Source organism: Oncorhynchus masou, chromosome 7 (assembly GCF_036934945.1).
Source record: "Oncorhynchus masou masou isolate Uvic2021 chromosome 7, UVic_Omas_1.1, whole genome shotgun sequence".
NCBI lineage: Eukaryota > Metazoa > Chordata > Actinopteri > Salmoniformes > Salmonidae > Oncorhynchus > Oncorhynchus masou.
This window is the reverse complement of record NC_088218.1, coordinates 26,716,553-26,738,982: the sequence shown is the minus strand read 5'-3', so window position 1 is coordinate 26,738,982 and position 22,430 is coordinate 26,716,553. Positions and strand designations below refer to the sequence as shown.

The 22,430-nt window shown below is 41.8% G+C and overlaps 1 protein-coding gene across 2 annotated transcripts in view; it reads right to left on the bottom strand.

The window, feature by feature from the left end:
* The window catches only part of LOC135543600 (alpha-1,6-mannosylglycoprotein 6-beta-N-acetylglucosaminyltransferase A-like), a 103,807-nt gene that overhangs the window by 79,988 nt on the left and 1,389 nt on the right, over positions 1 to 22,430 (bottom strand). The window contains exon 2 of one of the 2 annotated variants that reach the window (XM_064970995.1): positions 6,362 to 6,822. The exons of the other annotated variant lie outside the window; for it this stretch is intronic. Coding sequence (XP_064827067.1) covers positions 6,362 to 6,602 — 241 coding nt within the window. The 5' untranslated portion in view covers positions 6,603 to 6,822. The remainder of the gene's footprint in view (positions 1 to 6,361; positions 6,823 to 22,430) is intronic. 2 annotated transcript variants of the gene reach the window in all.

Sequence of the window (22,430 nt, the reverse complement as noted above, 5' to 3'; positions counted from 1 at the left end):
CTGACTCCGGTAGCTAGCCAAAATGTGGGATGGACGACGGGACTGAAAAATGTAAGCTGACATTCACAATAGTTGTGTCCCAATAACGTCTCCTTCCTGAAGTATGCCCTCGTTCACTACTTCCCACAAATCTAAGTGTATTGCATTTGTTCACCACCATGTTTCTTATACCACTCATCTTGTTTCAAGTCGGTGAAAGGTAGTGGACAAATACATATTTAGGGAGTAAGGAGTGATAATTGGGACATAGCCCAGTAGCTAGCCAATAAGAAGTGGGGTGGGATAGAAAGGACACACAGTGATCTGACATTCACAATGACATCATCTCTGTTAATTTTAGTAGCATTTCAGGAAATGGTATGCAGGGCTTGGCATTTCAGTGCGAAGGCTTAATGGTGTTTCTGATATTTACCATCCAGCAGCCATGAGGACATTGAGTGGCTTCAATTCCATGTTATAACTGTCAGAATGTTTTATTTTGTATTATTTACATATTATTGTTTATGGTGTTGTAAGATCTCACAGTTGATCAATGTTGACTTGTAAATGCAACACACATTTTGGCTTCGGTTTCAATTTTATTAGTTTGCATATAACTCTGATAAAACAAAATTAACATGCTTAACATATTGTTTATTGGAATGACCTAAGATCTTGCCACAAAACAGTTTATTAATTTTGACTAGTAGCTACCGAGAAAATTAAATATGGCATGACCCTTCTGCCCCTGAAATGTTTTCCTTTCCTCCCACCGCCCCAAGAATATTCCGGAATGTCAACCTCATTAACATTCCATGAGGCGGTGGAGCTGTGAAGACAGCGATCGCACCCAGTCTGTCACACGTCAGCGCGCCGACTGCGGTGCAATTTCTCTGGCCGCGCGTCTCATTTGATATGTTACTCCCTATCGTTCCAGAAAGACGGCGTGGAAGGGGAAGGGGAGGAGAGTAGGCGTGAGGGAGAGAGGGAGGCTGCAGAGTTGTGTCTGCTCTGCACGGCTGGGTAGGGCGGAGATAAGCAGATTCCGGGAGGGAGCGTCGCTGCGTCAGACAAGAAATCAACTGAAAGCTGGATCACGGCCCAAATGCCACCCTATTCCCTATATAGCGCAGTACTTTTGACCAGGACCCATATGACTCTGGTGAAAAGCAGTGCACTGTCGGAAATAGAGTGGTGCTGCCACTGCCAGGGCATCAGGCTGAACATAATTACACACACTAGATTGTTCCCTCGGAAAACACATTGCCCTGAGCATTAACCCGCCCGGACTGACCTCTATCAACACAGACAAAGAAACGAGCACTAGAGAAAGAAACACACTGCCACCCAGTCCAAACACACTGCCCATTCCATCCATCCCTCCCCAACCTGGACAAGGTAGAGTAGGCCATCTCCCCACATGGATGATCTGTGTGTGTAGCTAATTAAATGTTTTACAGGTCGCAGCCAATTGAGTCTCAGAAATAAACATTCCTCGGCATGTTTGCAAAGGAGTGCCCAAAGCACGATGAGGTTTACGTTAACAAATGAAATATTCGGTCTTTCCGACAGGCACGGAACGCTGTAAATAATTAAGCCAGCTTAAAACAGGGAAATGTAAATGGTCAGGGCGGAGTGTGGACAGCCTGCATTCAAGTGGCCAAGTAGTGTAATACAGTAGGTGTGAAAACAGGCTTGCTAAACCCATGGGATAGATGGGCTTACTGTAAAAAAAAAGTACAATTCACAGCATCAAACCAATCCGAATTGGGTATTCAGCCAAAACGGTGGTAAAAAAATAAGATAAAAATACTACTATTACATAGATACGTTGATTTAAGAAGACAGTGGTGGTAGTAGTATGTTACTTATCCAAGTTCTTTGGTTCAGATCACTTTCTAGACACCCACTTTTATTAAAAGATACTGTTACAGAACTGAATCAACATACGGTTGTGATAGTTGTTTTATAGTCCCCAACTCCCCATTCATCGTTACCACCTGTCTGCTAAAAAAATAAATTCATGACTTGACTCAGTCTTCATTCCCAAAGCAAAACGTTTCAAAATGAAACATGAGAGCTGAAATATGCATGCGAAAGCCGGACACGTTCGTTCTCCACAGAGGCACCCATAGGGAGGGAGCAAAGCTTACATTGCAGTCACAGCGCTTTACAGATACTAACTGTGTTAGTTGAGTCACGTTCTTCACTCATGTCAAATGTCTACATGAGCCGATACGTGGTACGTGATGAGCATGGAGACAAACTGTGACTATGTCCTAAAATGGCTCCCTATTCCCTATATAGTGCACTACTTTTGACCAGGGCCGATAGGATTCTGGTCAAATGTAGTGCACTATTAAGGAAATAAGGTGTTCATTATTTCAGTGACCCTCACGGTCAGCCAAGTGTCATCTTTCAAGAGACTGACCCACAAAAAATAAATAATTGCATACTGAGTGAGTAGACCAAAACAGACAACAGCAGGCCAAGCAAACTAAGAGAGCCGCTATCTGTTAATAAATAATATTCAAATTCAGACTAATTTGTGAGGTTGTAAAAATGGGGAGCCAGCCCAGATCTTTAATAAACTTGGTTTAGTTAACAAAGTAGGCCAACATCAAGATTTAAAAAATATATAGGCCTATTTCCCCCCTAAAGGCATAATCTGTAATTTCAACAGCCTGACCCTGTCACCTTTTTTGGTAAACAGAGATTGGGCTTGGTAAATGTAACCACTCGAATGATGGGAGCTCCATAAAACATGGTTGTTTTAAACATACTGTACAGTATTTTGAAACTATGCAAAACATTGACATTACAAAGACTCAAATGAAAGCAATACTTCCAAAAGAAAATGCATTATATTGGACACAATGCACTAAATTACTTTCCCATCATTTTCTGATTATGTGGTGTACAAATCCAGAGATTTATTTTACTTGGAGTCGGACTGACAGACGGGGAGACTAATCCATATTTCTATGAGGCTGTGTGCTCGCTCTCGGCCTAGTGATATTACACAGTATCACATCACAGTCCACATGCACAAATCCCACAACACTGATGTGAGCTGATGGCAGATGTAAGAAATGCATGCATCTTGTAATTATAGTGACATTACATATAACTATATTACCATTGCCAAGTAACCACATGTGATGTAATGTTTTTAGAATCTCCAGGAACTCTACTTACCATACATGGAGTGAAATGTGTCCCCCCCTATCAAGTAAACGCCTGAACTTTTTTTGTCTGTTAAGTAGAGTTCCTAGAGATTATAAATATAATATTTTTGGGGTGAAGCCAGCTACACTGTGTTATGGTGCTTTTTCATGGCCACCCACCAGATCGATGCACAACACAGGGAGTCCAACCAATACACACACTCCCGATGTTGTGTCCCAAAGCTACATTCAGCTATGCAGTTAGTGCAGCTTTCTCATAATTCGACCTTCATTCCAGTCTGTTACAGAAGGCTTCCCTCGCTCTCTTATTTATTTAACTTGTATTTTAACAGGGAGTCATGGTGAGATCAAGGTATCTTTCACAGATGAGCCCTGTATACACATCAATATACACAAAAAGCTAAACAATCATTGAAAACAAAACACATTCTTCAGTAAAAAGGTCCTCAAATCAAGCCTTCTGAAATTGCCCAAGAGGCACCAATTCATCCAATTTTAGAGAGCCTTGGATATCATTCCACAAGCAAGGTGCAAAAAAAGCAGATAGAACAACTAACTCCACTGGGTTAGTTGTTCTAACCCAGTGGAGTTAGTTGTTCTAACCCAGTGGAGTTAGTTGTTCTAACCCAGTGGAGTTAGTTGTTCTAACCCAGTGGAGTTAGTTGTTCTAACCCAGTGGAGTTAGTTGTTCTAACCCAGTGGAGTTAGTTGTTCTAACCCAGTGGAGTTAGTTGTTCTAACCCAGTGGAGTTGGAAGGGATCTCTAGAGTTAGCCCTCCCTGAGACCGGGTCTGATATCTCGTACATCTGTAAGTTAACAATGAAGTAAGGTATGGTGGAAGTTTACGCATGAGGGCTTTAGAAACAAAATGAGTCAAATCCATCTATGTACGAGACTTTTTGATACAGAATGCAGAGATGTGTACTGAACCGATCGCTTGTAATAAAAGCGTAGTGCGCCATGATAAACTGCCTCCAACGCCTTCAAGAGTAGCAGCTGCATTCAGATATACAATAACGTCATCGTCCATAAACGGTATGAATGTCCACTAAATAATTTGTTTTCTGCTATTTAATGAAAGGCATGACCTATTCCTATAAAATAAGCTCCTTCTAATTCTTAACTTGCTCATCAACATGCTTTATGAAAGATGGGTTTTCATCAAACCAGATATTTATAAACCTAATAAACTCTTCTCATAAAAGGAAAGTGCGGAAACAGGTTCGCTGGAATTTGGTTTGGTTCAGCGCGTCGCTCTCTTCAGTCCAAATTCCCATCTATTCAAACTAATAAACAATGTTCAATGCACCACATAAAACCACCAGACCAATTCAGTCTTGATACAATATTTAATTAATGTGCACTCAGATTTTATGGGTAATTTACTGAGAGCAGAGAGGAAGTCATAATTCCCTTTAAATGCATTAATGTCATATTGAGAGGAATCCTAGATCTGCAGAGGGAGTACAAATACCGTAGCATCAAATACCGTAGCATGAAGCAAATCTCTCTCTCCTTACTACTTTTATTTAATCAAAAGCATAAAAAAAGGATAGAACTTATAATTACATTTCTATGGCAGAGAGTAAACAGTGTTCAAGTCTCAAGACGTACATTAAAATCGTTCTCTCTCATTTGAACAGGTCTCAAACAGGGAAACTGGTTTCATCCAGTCCATTTTAAACTGGTTCCAGACTGGTTCTTTAGACCTAGGTCAAGACATCATATAAACATTTCCTCCATTTGATGCATTAATAAAGTGTAGCTAATTAAATTAAAAGTTCAGGCTACTGACAGAATATTATGAATCTGTTCTGATAAGATGAGACCGTATCACAGAACTTTTGTCTCATTGCCTCCCGAATAAGTGTTTGCAGCAACAACTCATTTCATGCTTTTCTGGAGATAATTAATGACATGATTAAGCAATTAGCCCATTACATTGAGCCGATTATATCATTATACAGGTCTGGGATAAAGCTTAGGATTTCTTTCAACACCCTCCTCCAGGTCATTTAAAAACGGGTCGGAGAGCACTGGGCTGCTAGAACAAAAAGACTTCTCAGTTGTATTACAAATGGCATCCTATTCCTAATTTAGTGCAATACTTTTGACAGGACCCATAGTAGCACACTAAATAGGGAATAGGATGCCATATGGGACGCTATGTACGATCAAGGGTTTCACCAAGGCAGATGCTTCAACACTCTGCATCTATGTTTTAACACATACCCTAAGGGGAACAAGAGCAGCTAAATGCTCCGTGTTCGCCAGTCAGTACTCTTGAGGTCTGGCGATTAGCAGACTGTGGCAGAACTGAGGTTGATAGGCAGGAGGCTTCCTGCCTAACAAACCCAGATAAATTAAATTTTACAGGCTAAGAGAGTTTTAAGACAAATCATATTAGGCATGGCCTTTTCAGAGAGCTTCTTTCCTGGAAGAGGACCAGTGGCGGTTGGTTGGTTACCAGGTCATTATACAGTATTTTCTTGTTTTTCGCCGTCCATTAGAATGTATTCAGAGTAATCAATTCCAATCTCATGTTTCTAATGAAGCCTCTCATTGACCCAAACGGGTCTATTAACGGCATGAATAACTTATTGATGGCTGTTCGCGAGACGTTAATAGGTTATGGCGGGAAAGCAGCTGCATCAGCATAACACTCACTTCTGTTAGTGCAAGTCTAGTTACTGGCTGGCTAGCCCCCTAATACTTTACTTTCCTTTTTCCAACATGAGGCAGCACCCTGCTGTAGACAAAATGTACATTTATATTTTCTTCTCATCTTCCCTGTTGTCTATGGTTACATTACAACCACAATACAATATAAACACTTGTAAATAGCCAACATTATACATTTTGTATGATCTGTATATCAGAGGATGTATAGGGCTGGCTATTTTGACTTTGAAGGCACTTCTACTTAGCCTACATAGTAAATCAATTCAGCCTGTCCTTATTCAATAACAGTGTGTTCTCTAAGTGAGGTTGATCAAATATTGCAGCACTACCAACAACTGGCAAATCAGAATTCCATTCAATAAAACATTCCAAGTGAATGAATGGAACATACCCAGTGTACCATTAACAAATTCTGAGTTCTCACAACCACAGCTTTGCAAGGTGGAATCATTCTATTTTGAAGAGAGCGCAAAGGACGGAGAACACTACTTGTGCAGTGCTCGATATTCACCATAGGCCGTCATGGTTCCCACGTAGGGCCCGTCCATGACGCTCTGGTTCTCCTCGGCCAGGGCCTTGATGTAGCGCTTGCTGAGCTCCAGGATCTGCTGTCGCAGCATGGTGCTGCTCTCGTGCGTGGCCCGCTGCTGGATAGTGAAGTGGAGCAGCATCATGCCCCAGATGAATCCAAAGCTCACCAGGAAGAAGCCCAGCTTCTGGGATGACAGCTTCCACAGGTAGGCAGAGGCCATAGCGAGTGAGACCCGCAGCTCGACTATATCTGTGTGTGAGGGAGCGGAAGGGACTGAGTCGGAGGAGAGTTTAGGAGGGGAGGCGGGGCATGGTGGCGCTCGGTGTAGTTTAGTCGCTATGGTTCTGTTTGGCCTCTCCACCACTCCTCACCAGTGGGCTCTACTTCTTTGGCCCATCCTTATCGGTCACTTCCACCGGGTTGACTGGCCAAGCTGCATTCTGCCAGAGAGGAGGAGACATAAGAAAGGCTGTTAGAGGCACACACTGCAGGTCCAGAAGCAAAAAAGGAGTAGTATTTACATGGGCATTCCCAAGGCGGGTGTTAGCTACTGTAGCTATAGCCATCCAATGTTTCCTATAAGTGTGGCATAGCGCCACACTTTCTGACAAGATGAGCTTTTAAAAGGGATAGTGCGAGATGTTGGCAACTAAGCCCTTTTTCTACTTACCCAGAGTCAGATGAACTCATGGATAACCCTTTTTGTCTCTGCCATCTGCATCCAAAAACACAAGTGCACACCACACAAACTATAGACAACCTCCTTTCCTTGCTGCAATGCGTTACAAACAACCTGCTATAATTTGACCACTTTGATTTACGTTAGTTTTGATTAAACAGCCGGAGATAGAACTGCGCCTTGAAACGTGTGCCAAGAACTATACGGAGAGAGACAAACAAACTGTATCAAAGCTGACAGATCCATGCTGCTAAGATTCCCATGCAAAAAAAAGATGCAGTCAGCGTGAAGTGAAAATGGTGAATAATCACATTGTCTCCACAGGGAAATATAACCGAGTTATGCCTACTTCAATCTGTTAAACATCAAATGTTATTTTATGTTGTCTATGTTCAAACCTGTCAGGTCTACTGTGTAATTATTTTCACAAAAATAATATGTTGATAGCTTTGCTACAAGAAACTGAATGAGTGGGCAGGTTACCCTTAGGACTACTGGCCAAAAAACATTTCCATGAGACACAAGTATACAGCAAATCAACTTTAGTGGAGGTATGAGGAGTTGGGAAATATTTCAGTGATACAGTTTAGAAAAAAACAGTATCCTGCCCACTCAAGGATGGAGAAAAACAGGATGTTTCGCTCTTGGGTGAAATGGCAATACTTCTTGCCCATCATCTCCAGCCAAGAGGTGAGGCCATTTTGTAATGTACCCGAAAAGTCTCGCTAACCATAAAAAGTCCTTCATAAGCCTTTCAATGAAAGCACTGTGTTGAGGGAGAGAAGAAAGGAGAGAAGAGAGAGAGCGATGATAAGTAAGCCTACTTAAATGGAAAGTTTGAAATTAAATAAGGGGACTTTATAAATGGGATAATTGAATGGCTACAACATTCAAAGTAGTAGTAGTTTTATTAAGGGTAATGTAAAAAAAGTAACTGATGCACATACATTTTTTTTAAATTTATTTTGCTTTTATTTAACCAGGTAGGCTAGTTGAGAACAAGTTCTCATTTGCAACTACGACCTGGCCAAGATAAAGCAAAGCAGTTCGACACATACAACACAGGGAATAAACATACAGTCAATAATACAGTAGAAAAGGAGTATGTGCAAATGAGGTAGGATAAGGGAGGTAATGCAATAAATAGACCAAATGTTATACATTTGTCGTTCAACTTCGTTATCGTGATAATTCAGTCAATTTATTGTGATATGGATTTTTGTTGCAAGTCAAGACTTCACAGGAGAGGCATTAGAACATTTATTTGTATTTTTTATCAATGTGTTTCTTTGGCAGAAATGCCTTCTTGAACCTTTGAGCTTTCATTGCCTTAATAACAAACTTGTATTCCATCTGTAAATACAAATAAAGTTGTTAAATTATGAGCCTAGTTGGTTTAGCCACAGAAAAAGACAGGAACCTTCATGCTAGCCATGATTGGCTGAGATAATGAATGGGCTGGACATGCCGAGAGATGAGTTCGGATTGGTCTGCCGTGTAACGGCGATCAACAGAATTGTCGTCACTTAAGTTGAACGAGATTTGAAATCAGCGGAATGCCTGGTTGAAGCAAAGTATGATAAGGAGATGAATACAATTCTGGTGTTTGATTGCAAATGCAAAGGGAGTCAAAAAGAGAACACATAAGGCTGTTGTATAAAACACCTGTCTCCAGATTACATCTTCAAACTAAGGGCAACAATGGCATCGTGACAGAGAGGGAGAAAGATCTGATGATTCTTATGGCATTGCACACAGTCAGTATGAACCAGAGAGTGACTTTACAACGGGACAAGCAAGCTGTACAAACAAAACGGAAACCACACAGGTCGTCTTAATTAATGAAAGGTGTTGCAGTCTGCCGTAAAGTGGTCATCCATGTATATGGGTAAGAGTCAAGCTACAGTTGTTTCAGATATAATACGTTTCTAATTTTGTCAGAAAGTTGTTTTCATTGCAAGTTAAAGCTTACTGTTAGCTCGCTAGCTAACATTGTGTGTGATCTGTGTATTAATATCTCAGAAAGCCATTTGATCTATTGATGTTACTGATTTGCTGGAGAGCACAACATGCACTCTGCTAAACATTGCAGATCTAGAAATGTCATGAATATAGCTAACATGATTCCTCAATCTAATCAGAACATTCCCCAACGTTATGCCCTACCGAACGTCTTCCTGAAATAAGTTTGGTTAAAAGGTACCAAAACCAGCAGGCATGTGCAGCCCCCCTACTAGCTATAGGAAGTGAACACAGAGTAGCCACACACAGCCACAGAGATACATTACCTCACGGTAATGACTGCTTGCACCCTGCGATGCTGCCAGCTGAGACAGACACGACCATGTTCCAAAAATGTTCCAACAGATCAATCTAGCTACATATATGATAACGTGTTTCTGAACCTCAATGTTGGGACAAACACACTCCCTATGATAAGTGTGGACTTTATAATGCATGAAACAACTTCAAATTGTTCTTTAGAGACCCAATAAGCTTGATGATATTCTAAATGATGGAAAACTTACATTGCTTTTATTTTTTTATTCAGATCAGTTGCCACAAAGCTTTGTCAATTAACAAGCATCTGATTTTAACGCTTTGATGAGCATTAGATAGTTATAGGCCTCAAGAATTTCAGAAGCAGTTAAAGAGATCATTTTCCTAATAGGTCTTTCTCCATTAGCAAGCACATTTGAAGATATAAATGCCTCGAGACATATTATAAAATGAAAATAAACTTTAGGGCCGGTATTCACAACGCATCTCTTAATAATTGTGATTAAAAAGGCAAAACTACACTAAAATCAGCACTTCTGAGATGCTTTATGAATACAGGCCCAGGGATGAGGCAGTGGAGAACTGACTGACGGCACCGTCACATGCAACACAAAGGAAGGATAATAAAAGGACCTCTTCCCCTTCCAAATGATCCCTGGGAAAATTGTTCAGCGCTGGTATTCAATACATGAGCAGTCTTTCCTCCAGCAGTGAAATTTCACAGGCTGGGCAATACTTCTGACAGAATCTCAACACCGTTATGTGCCAGTGTTCCTTGGATATTTAGGCATACCACCCCTAACAAATATATGGGCTTTTTCTGTTGAAAACTTCTATGTCCGTGTTGCCATAGTCTCAAAACAGGTGACAATCAAGACCATTTAACAAATCATGAAGGATGGAATAAGGGAAAAAAATGTTAAATTATTCAATTAAATTCAAATGTAGCCAAGTCAATCTTTTTCTTCTGCTAACACCTATGCTGCACTTTGATCATCTCGAATGTGATACAGTGCAAAAGAAATTAAGCCTTCGGGCTTGAAAAACAAAATCTCTGCACTGTGCTTTAAAATTCTCAAACCTACTTCAGCACGCTGCAATGATAACATTGACTGTCTCTCACAGGTCTGGGTTCTGTGAGACAGAGTTAGGAGTTGCCATTCTCCGCCGATAAGGAGAGAAAAGGAGAAGGGTTGGGGGTCATTACAGACGTGACCCTGTGTCAACATAGAACTGGCTCTTGCCATTATGACCCAAAACGGAGCGGTCTCTACTTTCTGAACTTGCCCAATAAGACATTTTGGTGTTCTGTTGCAAAACGTTTTTCTATGATGTGCTTGTGCCTTAAATGCACAAGACCCTGCCTGAAACTAACAGAAACCCCCAAAATGCTCATTGACTTTTGTCACAATGCCTCCTTGTTCTTTAGAAGGGAAGCGTTACAGAATACAGACCGATTTCTCAGGTTTCTAATTCAGGACCTTCATTTGGCTGGCAGGGTGCCTTCTGGCTCTCAACAGCGCCTATGAAACCCTGCGTGCTGACGGCCAGCTTCGGTTTCACAAAATACAATACCACCACAACCGTTGGAGTGGGTGACATACAAATTGCTGAATTGTCTTTTTAATGGCTGGAACCCACACACACACACACATACACACACTCAATTAATCTCTAGAAGGGCTGAGAATCCCAACTGCTGCGAACAGATGTGATTATTTTTAGGCTTATACAGTTGTCAGATCACAAAATACTGTGTGCTCACATAGATAGGCGTACAGTATATCACAAAAGTGAGTACACCCCTCACATTTTTGTAAATATTTGAGTCTCTTAATGTTACAACACTGAAGAAATGAAACTTTGCCACAATGTAAAGTAGTAAGTGTACAGCTTGTACAGTGCCTTGCGAAAGTATTCGGCCCCCTTGAACTTTGCGACCTTTTGCCACATTTCAGGCTTCAAACAAAGATATAAAAACTATTTTTTTGTGAAGAATCAACAACAAGTGGGACACAATCATGAAGTGGAACGACATTTATTGGATATTTCAAAAAAAATATTCAGCCCCCTTAAGTTAATACTTTGTAGTGCCACCTTTTGCTGCGATTACAGCTGTAAGTCGCTTGGGGTATGTCTCTATCAGTTTTGCACATCGAGAGACTGAATTCTTTTCCCCATTCCTCCTTGCAAAACAGCTCGAGCTCAGTGAGGTTGGATGGAGAGCATTTGTGAACAGCAGTTTTCAGTTCTTTCCACAGATTCTCGATTGGATTCAGGTCTGGACTTTGACTTGGCCATTCTAACACCTGGATATGTTTATTTTTGAACCATTCCATTGTAGATTTTGCTTTATGTTTTGGATCATTGTCTTGTTGGAAGACAAATCTCCGTCCCAGTCTCAGGTCTTTTGCAGACTCCATCAGGTTCTTCCAGAATGGTCCTTTATTTGGCTCCATCCATCTTCCCATCAATTTTAATCATCTTCCCTGTCCTTGCTGAAGAAAAGCAGGCCCAAACCATGATGCTGCCACCACCATGTTTGACAGTGGGGATGGATGTGTTCAGGGTGATGAGCTGTGTTGCTTTTACGCCAAACATAACGTTTTGCATTGTTGCCAAAAAGTTCAATTTTGGTTTCATCTGACCAGAGCACCTTCTTCCACATGTTTGGTGTGTCTCCCAGTTGGCTTGTGGCAAACTTTAAACAACACTTTTTATGGATATCTTTAAGAAATGGCTTTCTTCTTGCCACTCTTCCATAAAGGCCAGATTTGTGCAATATACGACTGATTGTTGTCCTATGGACAGAGTCTCCCACCTCAGCTGTAGATCTCTGCAGTTCATCCAGAGTGATCATGGGCCTCTTGGCTGCATCTCTGATCAGTCTTCTCCTTGTATGAGCTGAAAGTTTAGAGGGACGGCCAGGTCTTGGTAGATTTGCAGTGGTCTGATACTCCTTCCATTTCAATATTACCACTTGCACAGTGCTCCTTGGGATGTTTAAAGCTTGGGAAATCTTTTTGTATCCAAATCCGGCTTTAAACTTCTTCACAACAGTATCTCGGACCTGCCTGGTGTGTTCCTTGTTCTTCATGATGCTCTTTGCGCTTTTAACGGACCTCTGAGACTATCACAGTGCAGGTGCATTTATACGGAGACTTGATTACACACAGGTGGATTGTATTTATCATCATTAGTCATTTAGGTCAACATTGGATCATTCAGAGATCCTCACTGAACTTCTGGAGAGAGTTTGCTGCACTGAAAGTAAAGGGGCTGAATAATTTTGCACGCCCAATTCAGTTTTTGATTTGTTAAAAAAGTTTTAAATATCCAATGTCATTCCACTTCATGATTGTGTCCCACTTGTTGTTGATTCTTCACAAATAAATACAGTTTTATATCTTTATGTTTGAAGCCTGAAATGTGTCAAAAGGTCGCAAAGTTCAAGGGGGCCGAATACTTTCGCAAGGCACTGTATAAAAGTGTAAATTTGCTGTCCCCTAAAAATATCTCAACACACAGCCATTAATGTCTAAACCGCTGGCAACAAAAGTGAGTACACCCCTAAGTGAAAATATCCAAATTGGGCCCAATTAGCCATTTTCCCTCCGCGGTGTCATGTTAGTGTTACAAGGTCTCAGGTGTGAATGGGGAGCAGATGTGTTAAATATGGTGTCATCGCTCTCACACTCCCTCATACTGACTGGTCACTAACCCTAACCCTCATGGCAAAGAACTCTGAGGATCTGAAAAAGAATTGTTGCTCTACATAAAGATGGCCTGAGCTATAAGAAGATTGCCAAGACCCTGAAACTGAGCTGCAGCACGGTGGCCAAGACCATACAGCGGTTTAACCTCTTACACCTATGGTGGCGCTATTTCATTTTTGGAAGAAAAACGTTCCCGTTTTAAACAAGATATTTTGTCACAAAAAGATGCTCGACTATGCATATAATTGCTACTGTTCGAAAGAAAACACTCTGACGTGTCCAGAAATACAAATATCTTCTCTGTGCGTGCCCTTTAACGTGAGCTTCAGGCAAAACCAAGATGACTTGGCATCCAGGAAATGACAAGGATTTTTGAGGCTCTGTCTTTCATGATCTCCTTATATGGCTGTGAACGCAAGAGGAATGAGTCTGCCCTTTCTGTCGTTTCCCCAAGGTGTCTGCAGCATTGTGACGTATTTGTAGGCAGATCATTGGAAGATTGACCATAAGAGACCACATTTACCACGTGTCCGCCCGGTGTCCTGCGCCGAAATTGGTGCGCAAAAGTCACCTGCCAGTATTTTTCCATGGGGCACAGAGAGAAGCAAGCTTCCACGAACTGCATGTCAATGAAGAGATATGTGAAAAAACACCTTGAGGATTGATTCCAAACAACGTTTGCCATGTTTCGGTCGATATTATGTAGTTAATCCGGAAAAAGTTTCACGTTGTAGGTGACTGCATTTTCGGTTCGTTTCGGTAGCCAGGCGCAATGTAGAAAACGGAACGATTTCTCCTACACACAGACGCTTTCAGGAAACACTGCGCATCTGGTATGTGGCTGGGAGTCTCCTCATTGAAAACATCAGAAGCTCTTCAAAGGTAAATGATTTTATTTATTTGGTTATCTGGCTTTTGTGAAAATGTTGCGTGCTACATGCTACACAAAATGCTATGCTAGCTTTGCATACTCTTACACAAATTAGTCAATTTCTATGGTTCAAAAGCATATTTTGAAAATCTGAGATGACAGTGTTGTTAAGAAAAGGCTAAGCTTGAGAGCAAACACATTATTTTAATTTTATTTGCGATTTTCAGAAATCGTTAACGTTGCGTTATGCTAATGAGCCTGAGGCTTAGTCACAATCCCGGATCCGGGATGGGGAGTTTCAAGAGGTTAACTGGACAGGTTCCACTCAGAACAGGCCTCACCATGGTCGACCAAAGAAGTTGAGTGCACGTGCTCAGCGTCATATCCAGAGGTTGTCTTTGGGAAATAGACGTATGAGTGCTGCCAGCATTGCTGCAGACGTTGAAGGGGTGGGGGGTCAGCCTGTCAGTGCTCAGACCATACGCCGTACACTGCATTAAAGTGGTCTGCATGGCTGTCGACCCAGAAGGAAGCCTCTTTTAAAGATGATGCACAAGAAAGCCTGCAAACAGTTTGCTGAAGACAAGCAGACTAAGGACATGGATTACTGGAACCATGTCCTGTGGTCTGATGAGACCAAGATAAACTTATTTGGTTCAGATGGTGTCAAGTGTGTGTGGCAGCAACTAGATGAGGAGTACAAAGACAAGTGTGTCTTGCCTACAGTCAAGCATGGTGGTGGGAGTGTCATGGTCTGGGACTGCATGAGTGCTGCCGGCACTGGGGAGCTACAGTTCATTGAGGGAACCCTGAATGCCAACATGTACTGTGACATACTGAAGCAGAGCATGATCCCCTCCCTTCGGAGACTGGGCCGCAGTGCAGTATTCCAACATGATAACGACCCCAAACACACCTCCAAGACGACCACTGCCTTGCTAAAGAAGCGGAGGGTAAAGGTGATGGACTGGCCAAGCATGTCTCCAAACCTAAACCCTGTTGAGCATCTGTGGGGCATCCTCAAACGGAAGGTGGAGGAGTGAACGGTCTAACATCCACCAGCTCAGTGATGTCGTCATGGAGGAGTGGAAGAAGACTCCAGTGGCAACCTGTGAAGCTCTGGTGAACTCCATGCCCAGGAGGGTTAAGGCAGTGCTGGAAAATATAATATTCCATACGGGAAACCAGGCCGAGGATCTCTAGATTAATTCCACCGCATTGCTCAGAGTCTGAAAGAGACAGCATCCTACTGAAATGGAATAATGTTCTTTAATAAGAGCCTTTTCCCCCTCATGTTGCAGGAGCTGAACAAAAGCAGTGAGATGTGAATAGATATGCTAAATCAATAATGGATCAGAATTTTTTTTTAACCTAGGCTGCATTTCCCACCTAAAAAATTCTGACCTTAAGTCAGAATCATGTGACTTAAAAAATGTCCAATCCAACATTTACAGGTGCAAACTCTTGATTTAGCCAAAGCTAAAAACACAGGAAAGACATTCCCTAACACTTTTAAACTGTAGGTCTATAGCCTCAAGTGGGCACTGGTATGTCCCTTTACACAGCCCTTGAAGCGTCCAGACAGCATTCTGAGGTAATGGATACGTGAAACTGATGATGGCCATGCTGCCATGGAGACAAGTGTGACTGTGCATCTTAATAGGCTACTTCTTCACACTCAGCAGGGCCTCCATTCAGTTATTCATTCCCAGCTCCAGTCTAGACAAATGGCCATACCTTACTGGTGTGAACGGCACACAATACTCTGCCCAACAACACCTCGGATTGGCTTTTAACACACTGCATTTTGCATTGTCATTCTGAAGATTTCTTTACACAAGAATGCAGTTCTGCTGGTCTTTATTAGAGATCTACCTATATGGGATTTTTGGGTCAGATACCAATTTTAGGGAGGCAAAAGTCACCGATTACTGATAAATCTGCCAATATATCATTTTTAGAAATGGAATGAAATAGACATTTTTTTTATACAAATTGTGCTCCAAAAGATTAAAACATATTCTAAATGATGATTTCTTAACTAAAAAAAATGTACATTTTATCTGTGGTTTACAGCAGGGGTTCCCAACCAGGGGTACTAGGACCTATCCACAGAGGGTACTTGAGAAGACTCATGAGACCATAGGACTACTGGCAAAATGCACATGAGGGGGTACTTCAGAGGTACTCAGGGCAGAGTAAAATGCAATTGGTGGTACAATAACTGAAATAGGTTGGGAACCAAGCACGTGGCCTAAATGACAGATCTGTGCAAACTCTTGTTTTTACAGATTGCGGAAAACTAACTAAATAAGCCCACTAGCTAACATAATAGACCCAGACAGTAACATGCTTATTTTTGTATCACGGACAAGTGTTCACTTTGGCATTAGTCCAGTGTTACCACATAATTGGCACAGACAGCGAACTACCTTGCTGGCATACATTGCTGGCTACCTGGCTAACTACCATGCTGCCTGGCTAACTACCATGCTGGCTAACTAGCCAGCTAATGTTAAGAATGTGATGAGGACAGGGCTGCTTGCTTGGTGAAGTGTACTTTCGATTATTTACTTATTCAAATATGCTGGCTGTGGAAAACTACTCACTGTCAAACCATCATAACTACCATCTCTCACGTTGTGACCTAGGCCTAAATGCTGAAAAAAATATATATGACCGCAAATGAGCAGACATACAGTTGAAGTCGGAAGTTTACATACACTTAGGTCGGAGTCATTAAAACTTGTTTTTCAACCCCTCCACAAAATTCTTGTAAACACATTATAGTTTTGGGAAGTTGGTTAGGACATCTACTGTGTGTATGACACAAGTAATTTTTCCAACAATTGTTTACAGACAGATTATTTACATATACTAAGTTGACTGTGCCTTTAAACAGCTTGGAAAATTCCAGAAAATTATGTCACGGCTTTAGAAGCTTCTGATAGGCTAATTGACATAATTTGAGTCAATTGGAGGTGTACCTGTGGATGTATTTCAAGGCCTACCTTCAAAGTAAGTGCCTCTTTGCTTGACATCATGGGAAAATCTCAAGAAATCAGCCAAGACCTCAGAAAAAAAAATATACACCTCCACAAGCCTGGTTCATCCTTGGGAGCAATTTCCAAACTCCTGAAGGTACCACGTTCATCTGTACAAACACCATGGGACCACACAGCCGTCATACCGCTCAGGAAAGAGACGCGTTCTGTCTCCTAGAGATGAAGGTGCAAAAGTGCAAATCAATCCCAGAACAACAGCAAAGGACCTTGTGAAGATGCTGGAGGAAACAGGTACAAAAGTATCTATAGTCACAGTAAAAGTCATATTTTGACATTACCTGAAAGGCCGCTCAGCAAGGAAGGAAGGCTCCAAAACCACCATAAAAAAGCCAGACTACGGTTTGCCACGGCACATGGGGATAAAAATGTTACTTTTTGGAGAAATGTCCTCTGGTCTGATGAAACAAAAATAGAACTGTTTGGCGGTAGAACATCATACCAACCGTGAAGCACGGGGTGGCAGCATCATGGGGTGCGGGTGCTTTGCTGCAGGAGGGACTGGATGCCATCTATTTTGTGAAGTGCACATGAGGAAGGAAAATTATGTGGATATATTCAAGCAACATCAAGACATCAATCAGTCAGGAAGTTCCAGCTTGTTCGCAAATGGGTCTTCCAAATGGACAATGACCCCAAGCACACTTCCAAAGTTGTGGCAAAATGGCTTGAGGACAACAAAGTCAAGGTATTGGAGTGGCCATCACAAAGCACTGACCTCAATCCTATAGAAAATTTGTGGGCAGAACTGAAAAAGCGTGTGCGAGCAAGAAGGCCTACAAACCTGACTCAGTTACACCAGCTCTGTCAGGAGGAATGGGCCAAAATTCACCCCACTTATTGTGGGAAGCTTGTGGAAGGCTACCCGAAACGTTTGAACCAAGTTAAACAATTTAAAGGCAATGTTACCAAATACAATTAGTTGAGTGTATGTAAACGTCTGACCCACTGGGAATGTGATGAAATAAATAAAAGCGGAAATAAATCACTCTACTATTATTCTGACATTTCACATTCTTAAAATAAAGTGGTGATCCTAACTGACCTAAAACAGGGAATTTTTTACTAGAATTAAATGTCAAGAATTGTGAAAAACTGAGTTTAAAATGTATTTGGCTAAGGTGTATGTAAACTTCCGACTTCAACTGTATGTGTATTTTATGTACATAATATCACCGATTTAATCTGTGGAACCGATTCATCAGTCAGGCTCTAGTCTTTATATCAATTGAATCGGTTTATTCTTTGGACAAAATATAACTTATCATCACTGTTGGCCTAGGGATGTGACAGTTTTAGTATAATAGTGTAATTGACGAATATGGGTATAGACGGTCATGAATTATTATTATTTAAAAAGATGACACGTGCTGTTGAGTCCGTTTCAACGGTAACGTTAACTTTTTACAAAGTTATGAAACTTTTCTGCTTCTTGTTTCAGCAAGGTGTTGTAGCAAACAACCCTACGACCAGAAAAGCCACTGCGTATTTAACTTCAGTCTGTTTTAACCAGGCAATGGCATTGTGTCCTTTGTAGACAAAACAGCAACACTAAGGCACGGGACGGGTAACTTAATACTGAGCGTGATCAGTGAGACAATCAAAACAGGCTGTTCCCAGACACCCACGCTGAGGTTAACATGACAGCGGCGGTGCTGAGTGAAAGAGCGAGTGAGAGAGATCACCATTTCCTCAGAAGGAGAGGGCAGTTACAGATCATTCAGTCTGTCATGTAGAATAAGGCATAGGCCTATTTGTCAGCTCTCGTCATTAAGTCTGCATTTCTACCTGCGAAGTGCAAGGCTTATCAATGTACCACACTGAATAAGCTCCAGTTCCCACCTGACCTCCCCTTCATCGGCTGAGCTATCATTTCCCAGCAGTCTCTGCTCTCAAGCGGTTGGCACCACACACACGTGACGCAGGCGGGCGCAGCACCATGACCAATCTGTGAAGGTCACCTCACCAGCCAGGCAGGGCTGCTCGCCACAGCCTGCCAGTGGAGTGGGCACCACCATCCTGCCACTGGGAAGCCACCGGCCTCTTGCCCATGCCTGGCTCAACACAGCACCACAGTCTGGGAAACAAACACACACACACACACACCTGTTCAAAAGTTTGGGGTCATAAATAACATCAAATTGATCCAACATACAGTGTTGTGACATTGTTTATGTTGTAAATGACTATTGTTGCTGGAATATCTACATAGGTTTACGGAGGCCCATTATCAGCAACCATCACTCCTGTGTTCCAATGGCACATTTTGTTAGCTAATCCAAGTTTATCATTTTAAAAGGCTAATTGATCATTAGAAAACCCTTTTGCAATTATGTTAGCACAGCTGAAAACTGTTGTGCTGATTAAAGAACCAATAAAACTGGCCTTCTTTAGACTAGTTGAGTATTTATTTATTTATTTTTATTTATTTTACCTTTATTTAACTAGGCAAGTCAGTTAAGAACAAATTCTTATTTTCAATTTTCAACCTTCCGGTTAATAGTCCAACTCTCTAACCACTAGGCTACCCTGCCGCCCCATATCTGGATCATCAGCATTAATGGGTTCAATTACAGGCTCTAAATGGCCAGAAACAAAGACTTTCTTCTGAAACTCGTCAGTCTATTCTTGTTCTGAGAAATTAAGGCTATTCCATACGAAAGATTGCCAAGAAACTGAACATCTTGTACAACGCTGTGTACTACCTCCTTCACAGAACAGCGCAAACTGGCTCTAACCAGAATAGAAAGAGTGGGAGGCCCTGGTGAACAACTGAGCAAGAGGACAAGTACATTAGAGTGTCTAGTTTAAGAAACAGACGCCTCACAAGTCCTCAACTGGCAGAGTCATTAAATAGTGCCTGCAAATTACCAGTCTCAATGTCAACAGTGAAGAGGCAACTCCGGGATGCTGGCCTTCTAGGCAGAGGTCCAGTGTGTGTTCTTTTGCCCATCTTATCTTTTCATTGGCCCATCTGAGATATGGCTTTTTCTTTGCAACTCTGCCTAGAAGGTCAGCATCGCAGTCGCCTCTTCACTGTTGATGCTGAGACTGGTGTTCTGCGGGTACTATTTGATGAAGCTGCCAGTTGAGGACTTGTGAGGCGTGTGTTTCTCAAACTAGACACTCTGATATACGATGCTATTGCCTCAAACTAGAGGCAATAGCATCGTATATCACAATGTTTTATGGGCACATAATCACAATAGGACAAAGGTTGACGTCGCCTCAACCCTACACACCAACACAGAGTTAGAGTTGTGTGGGTTGTTTACCCCTTACTGTGTGTTGCGTTCCAACAGAGTACAGACCAACGTTTCTGTTCTCTTCACCTCCTCTGAATAAAGAGGCAGTTGACTGCACTGCAGCGCACAGTAAATCAAACATGATTTCCTCTCGGCTGCTCTCCTAGGGCAGGCACATTTCAGACGCCCGCTTGGGCTCTGATTTTTTTAACCGACTGCTGCTCACTCCTGTAAGCCTATGGAGAGCCAATCAGTTAAACTGATTGGGATACTGTATTAGACAGTGATCATCTTAACCCCAAACCTGTTCAGGTCAAGCGGCAGTAAAACAGTCAGGACTAGTAGGTACAGTAAAGCACTCACTTTCACAGTCAAGCTTTCCCAAACAAGTGTCTCATCTCAAAAACAACAGTGATTATGTATTAAGATGATAGTTACAATAGAGACTGACTTTATTTTTCCCAGAGGAACCTTCGTTTGTGGACTTGTGGCTTTCAGATTACAAAAAGTTAGGCCTATCAGTTAACCAACACAGCCGTTGGAAGGATGGGTTAATTAATTATAAAGATGATCTGTAATAGCCACAGGACTGTTTGTATGTAAGGAATAACCTAAATCAGGATGAGCATAGCAACAAGTGATCATTTAACTAAATCATAGCAATACATCCCCCCTAATCCCCAGAGATTCAGAAAGCAGCTAATATCCTGGTCTGCTGATTGTGTTTGAAATCCACCACAGCAGAAACAGAAGGGCACTTTATCCTGGGTGTCATTAGATCTCAGTATGGATGCTAGGACATTAATCATTTGACTGGAGCAGAATGTCACGAAAACCTATAAAGTACTGAACCGTCCTGCAGCACATCCTGTAACACAGGAGGTAGACTTCCTTAAAGCTGCAATATATCACTTTTTGTGTGACCTAACCAAATTCGCATAGAAATGTGAGTTACAGATCTGTAATTGTCATTGAAAGCAAGTCTAAGAAGCGGTAGATCTGTTATATGTGCGCTATATCAATGCATCTCATTACTAAGTCTAGTTTTTGAGTCTTTTACTTTCAAAACAGCAGAAAATGCTATATTTGTAGTTATGGGAAGAGATATTTCACAGCGGTTTAGATGGTACAATGATTCTCTACACTAGGGGTATTTTTACCCTACGAGGTCCAGAACTTGCTCGTTCTGTTCTACCTGATAATTCATTGCACAAACCTGGTGTGCCAGGTCAAAATCAGTCCCTGATTAGAGGCGAACAATGGAAGAAAGCAGCGGAACTGGCTTGGAGGGCCAGAGTTGAGTTTGAGGGCTCGACACTATAGTTGCTTGTTTTGTCATATACACTGAAATTAGGGGCACTATTCCAACCAGGAAATAACGGAGCGATATCTGCAATGTTGTATAAACAAAGACCACGTAGAATGACTAGGTTATTTATATGATATAAACAGTACAATACAGAATTCTGTAGTGATGTGACATTTTTCAAGGAAAACCAGAGGCTTAAAAAAAAACTCTGAAGCTTTGGATTTTCCCAACCATTTAAACAGAAGGTGGTTGTATTAGGCCGTGAGGAGCAGGACCCCTTTAATCAGAGAGACTTAGTGTTCCACAGCTCTGGGTGAAACCATCAACAATCCCACCTCCGTCACATCCCACCATCACCTCCAGCCTTGCCCAATGATGGGGTCCCAACGATTTATCATGCCAGCAGCAAAGCATGCCACAGGAGCAAAGCTCCTTTCAAGCAGATTTATACTCCCCAAGAGCTGCAGCGAAGGCACTTGACAGAGCTCTTTATAAAAAGGCAAGGAAGCCAGCGGCTCACCTCTGCTAACTGCAGTCCCAATGGCCGTTTGATAGTCAGGATAATAAGCTAAGCAGGGAGGTGAACAGAAACAGAAACCCAATATCACCTCAATTAAACCTGCCAGTCTGTCCTCCATCTTAATCAAAAGTCGTCATTACCAAGGGGATAAGAAAGAGCCAACCTCCAAGAGAAGATAATAAACATCAAAAGCTGAATGCTTTATGTTTTTATGGCACCAACCATAACTTTACCTGTAGCTGAGCCAAATTCCTTAGAGTATACTGTAGAGAATGTGGACTACGTTTGTAATTACAGAGTACACTGGACTGTTTCCAAGGGGATTTCTGGGTGTTTGAATAAATCTCCTGGGTTGTAAGAGAAGCA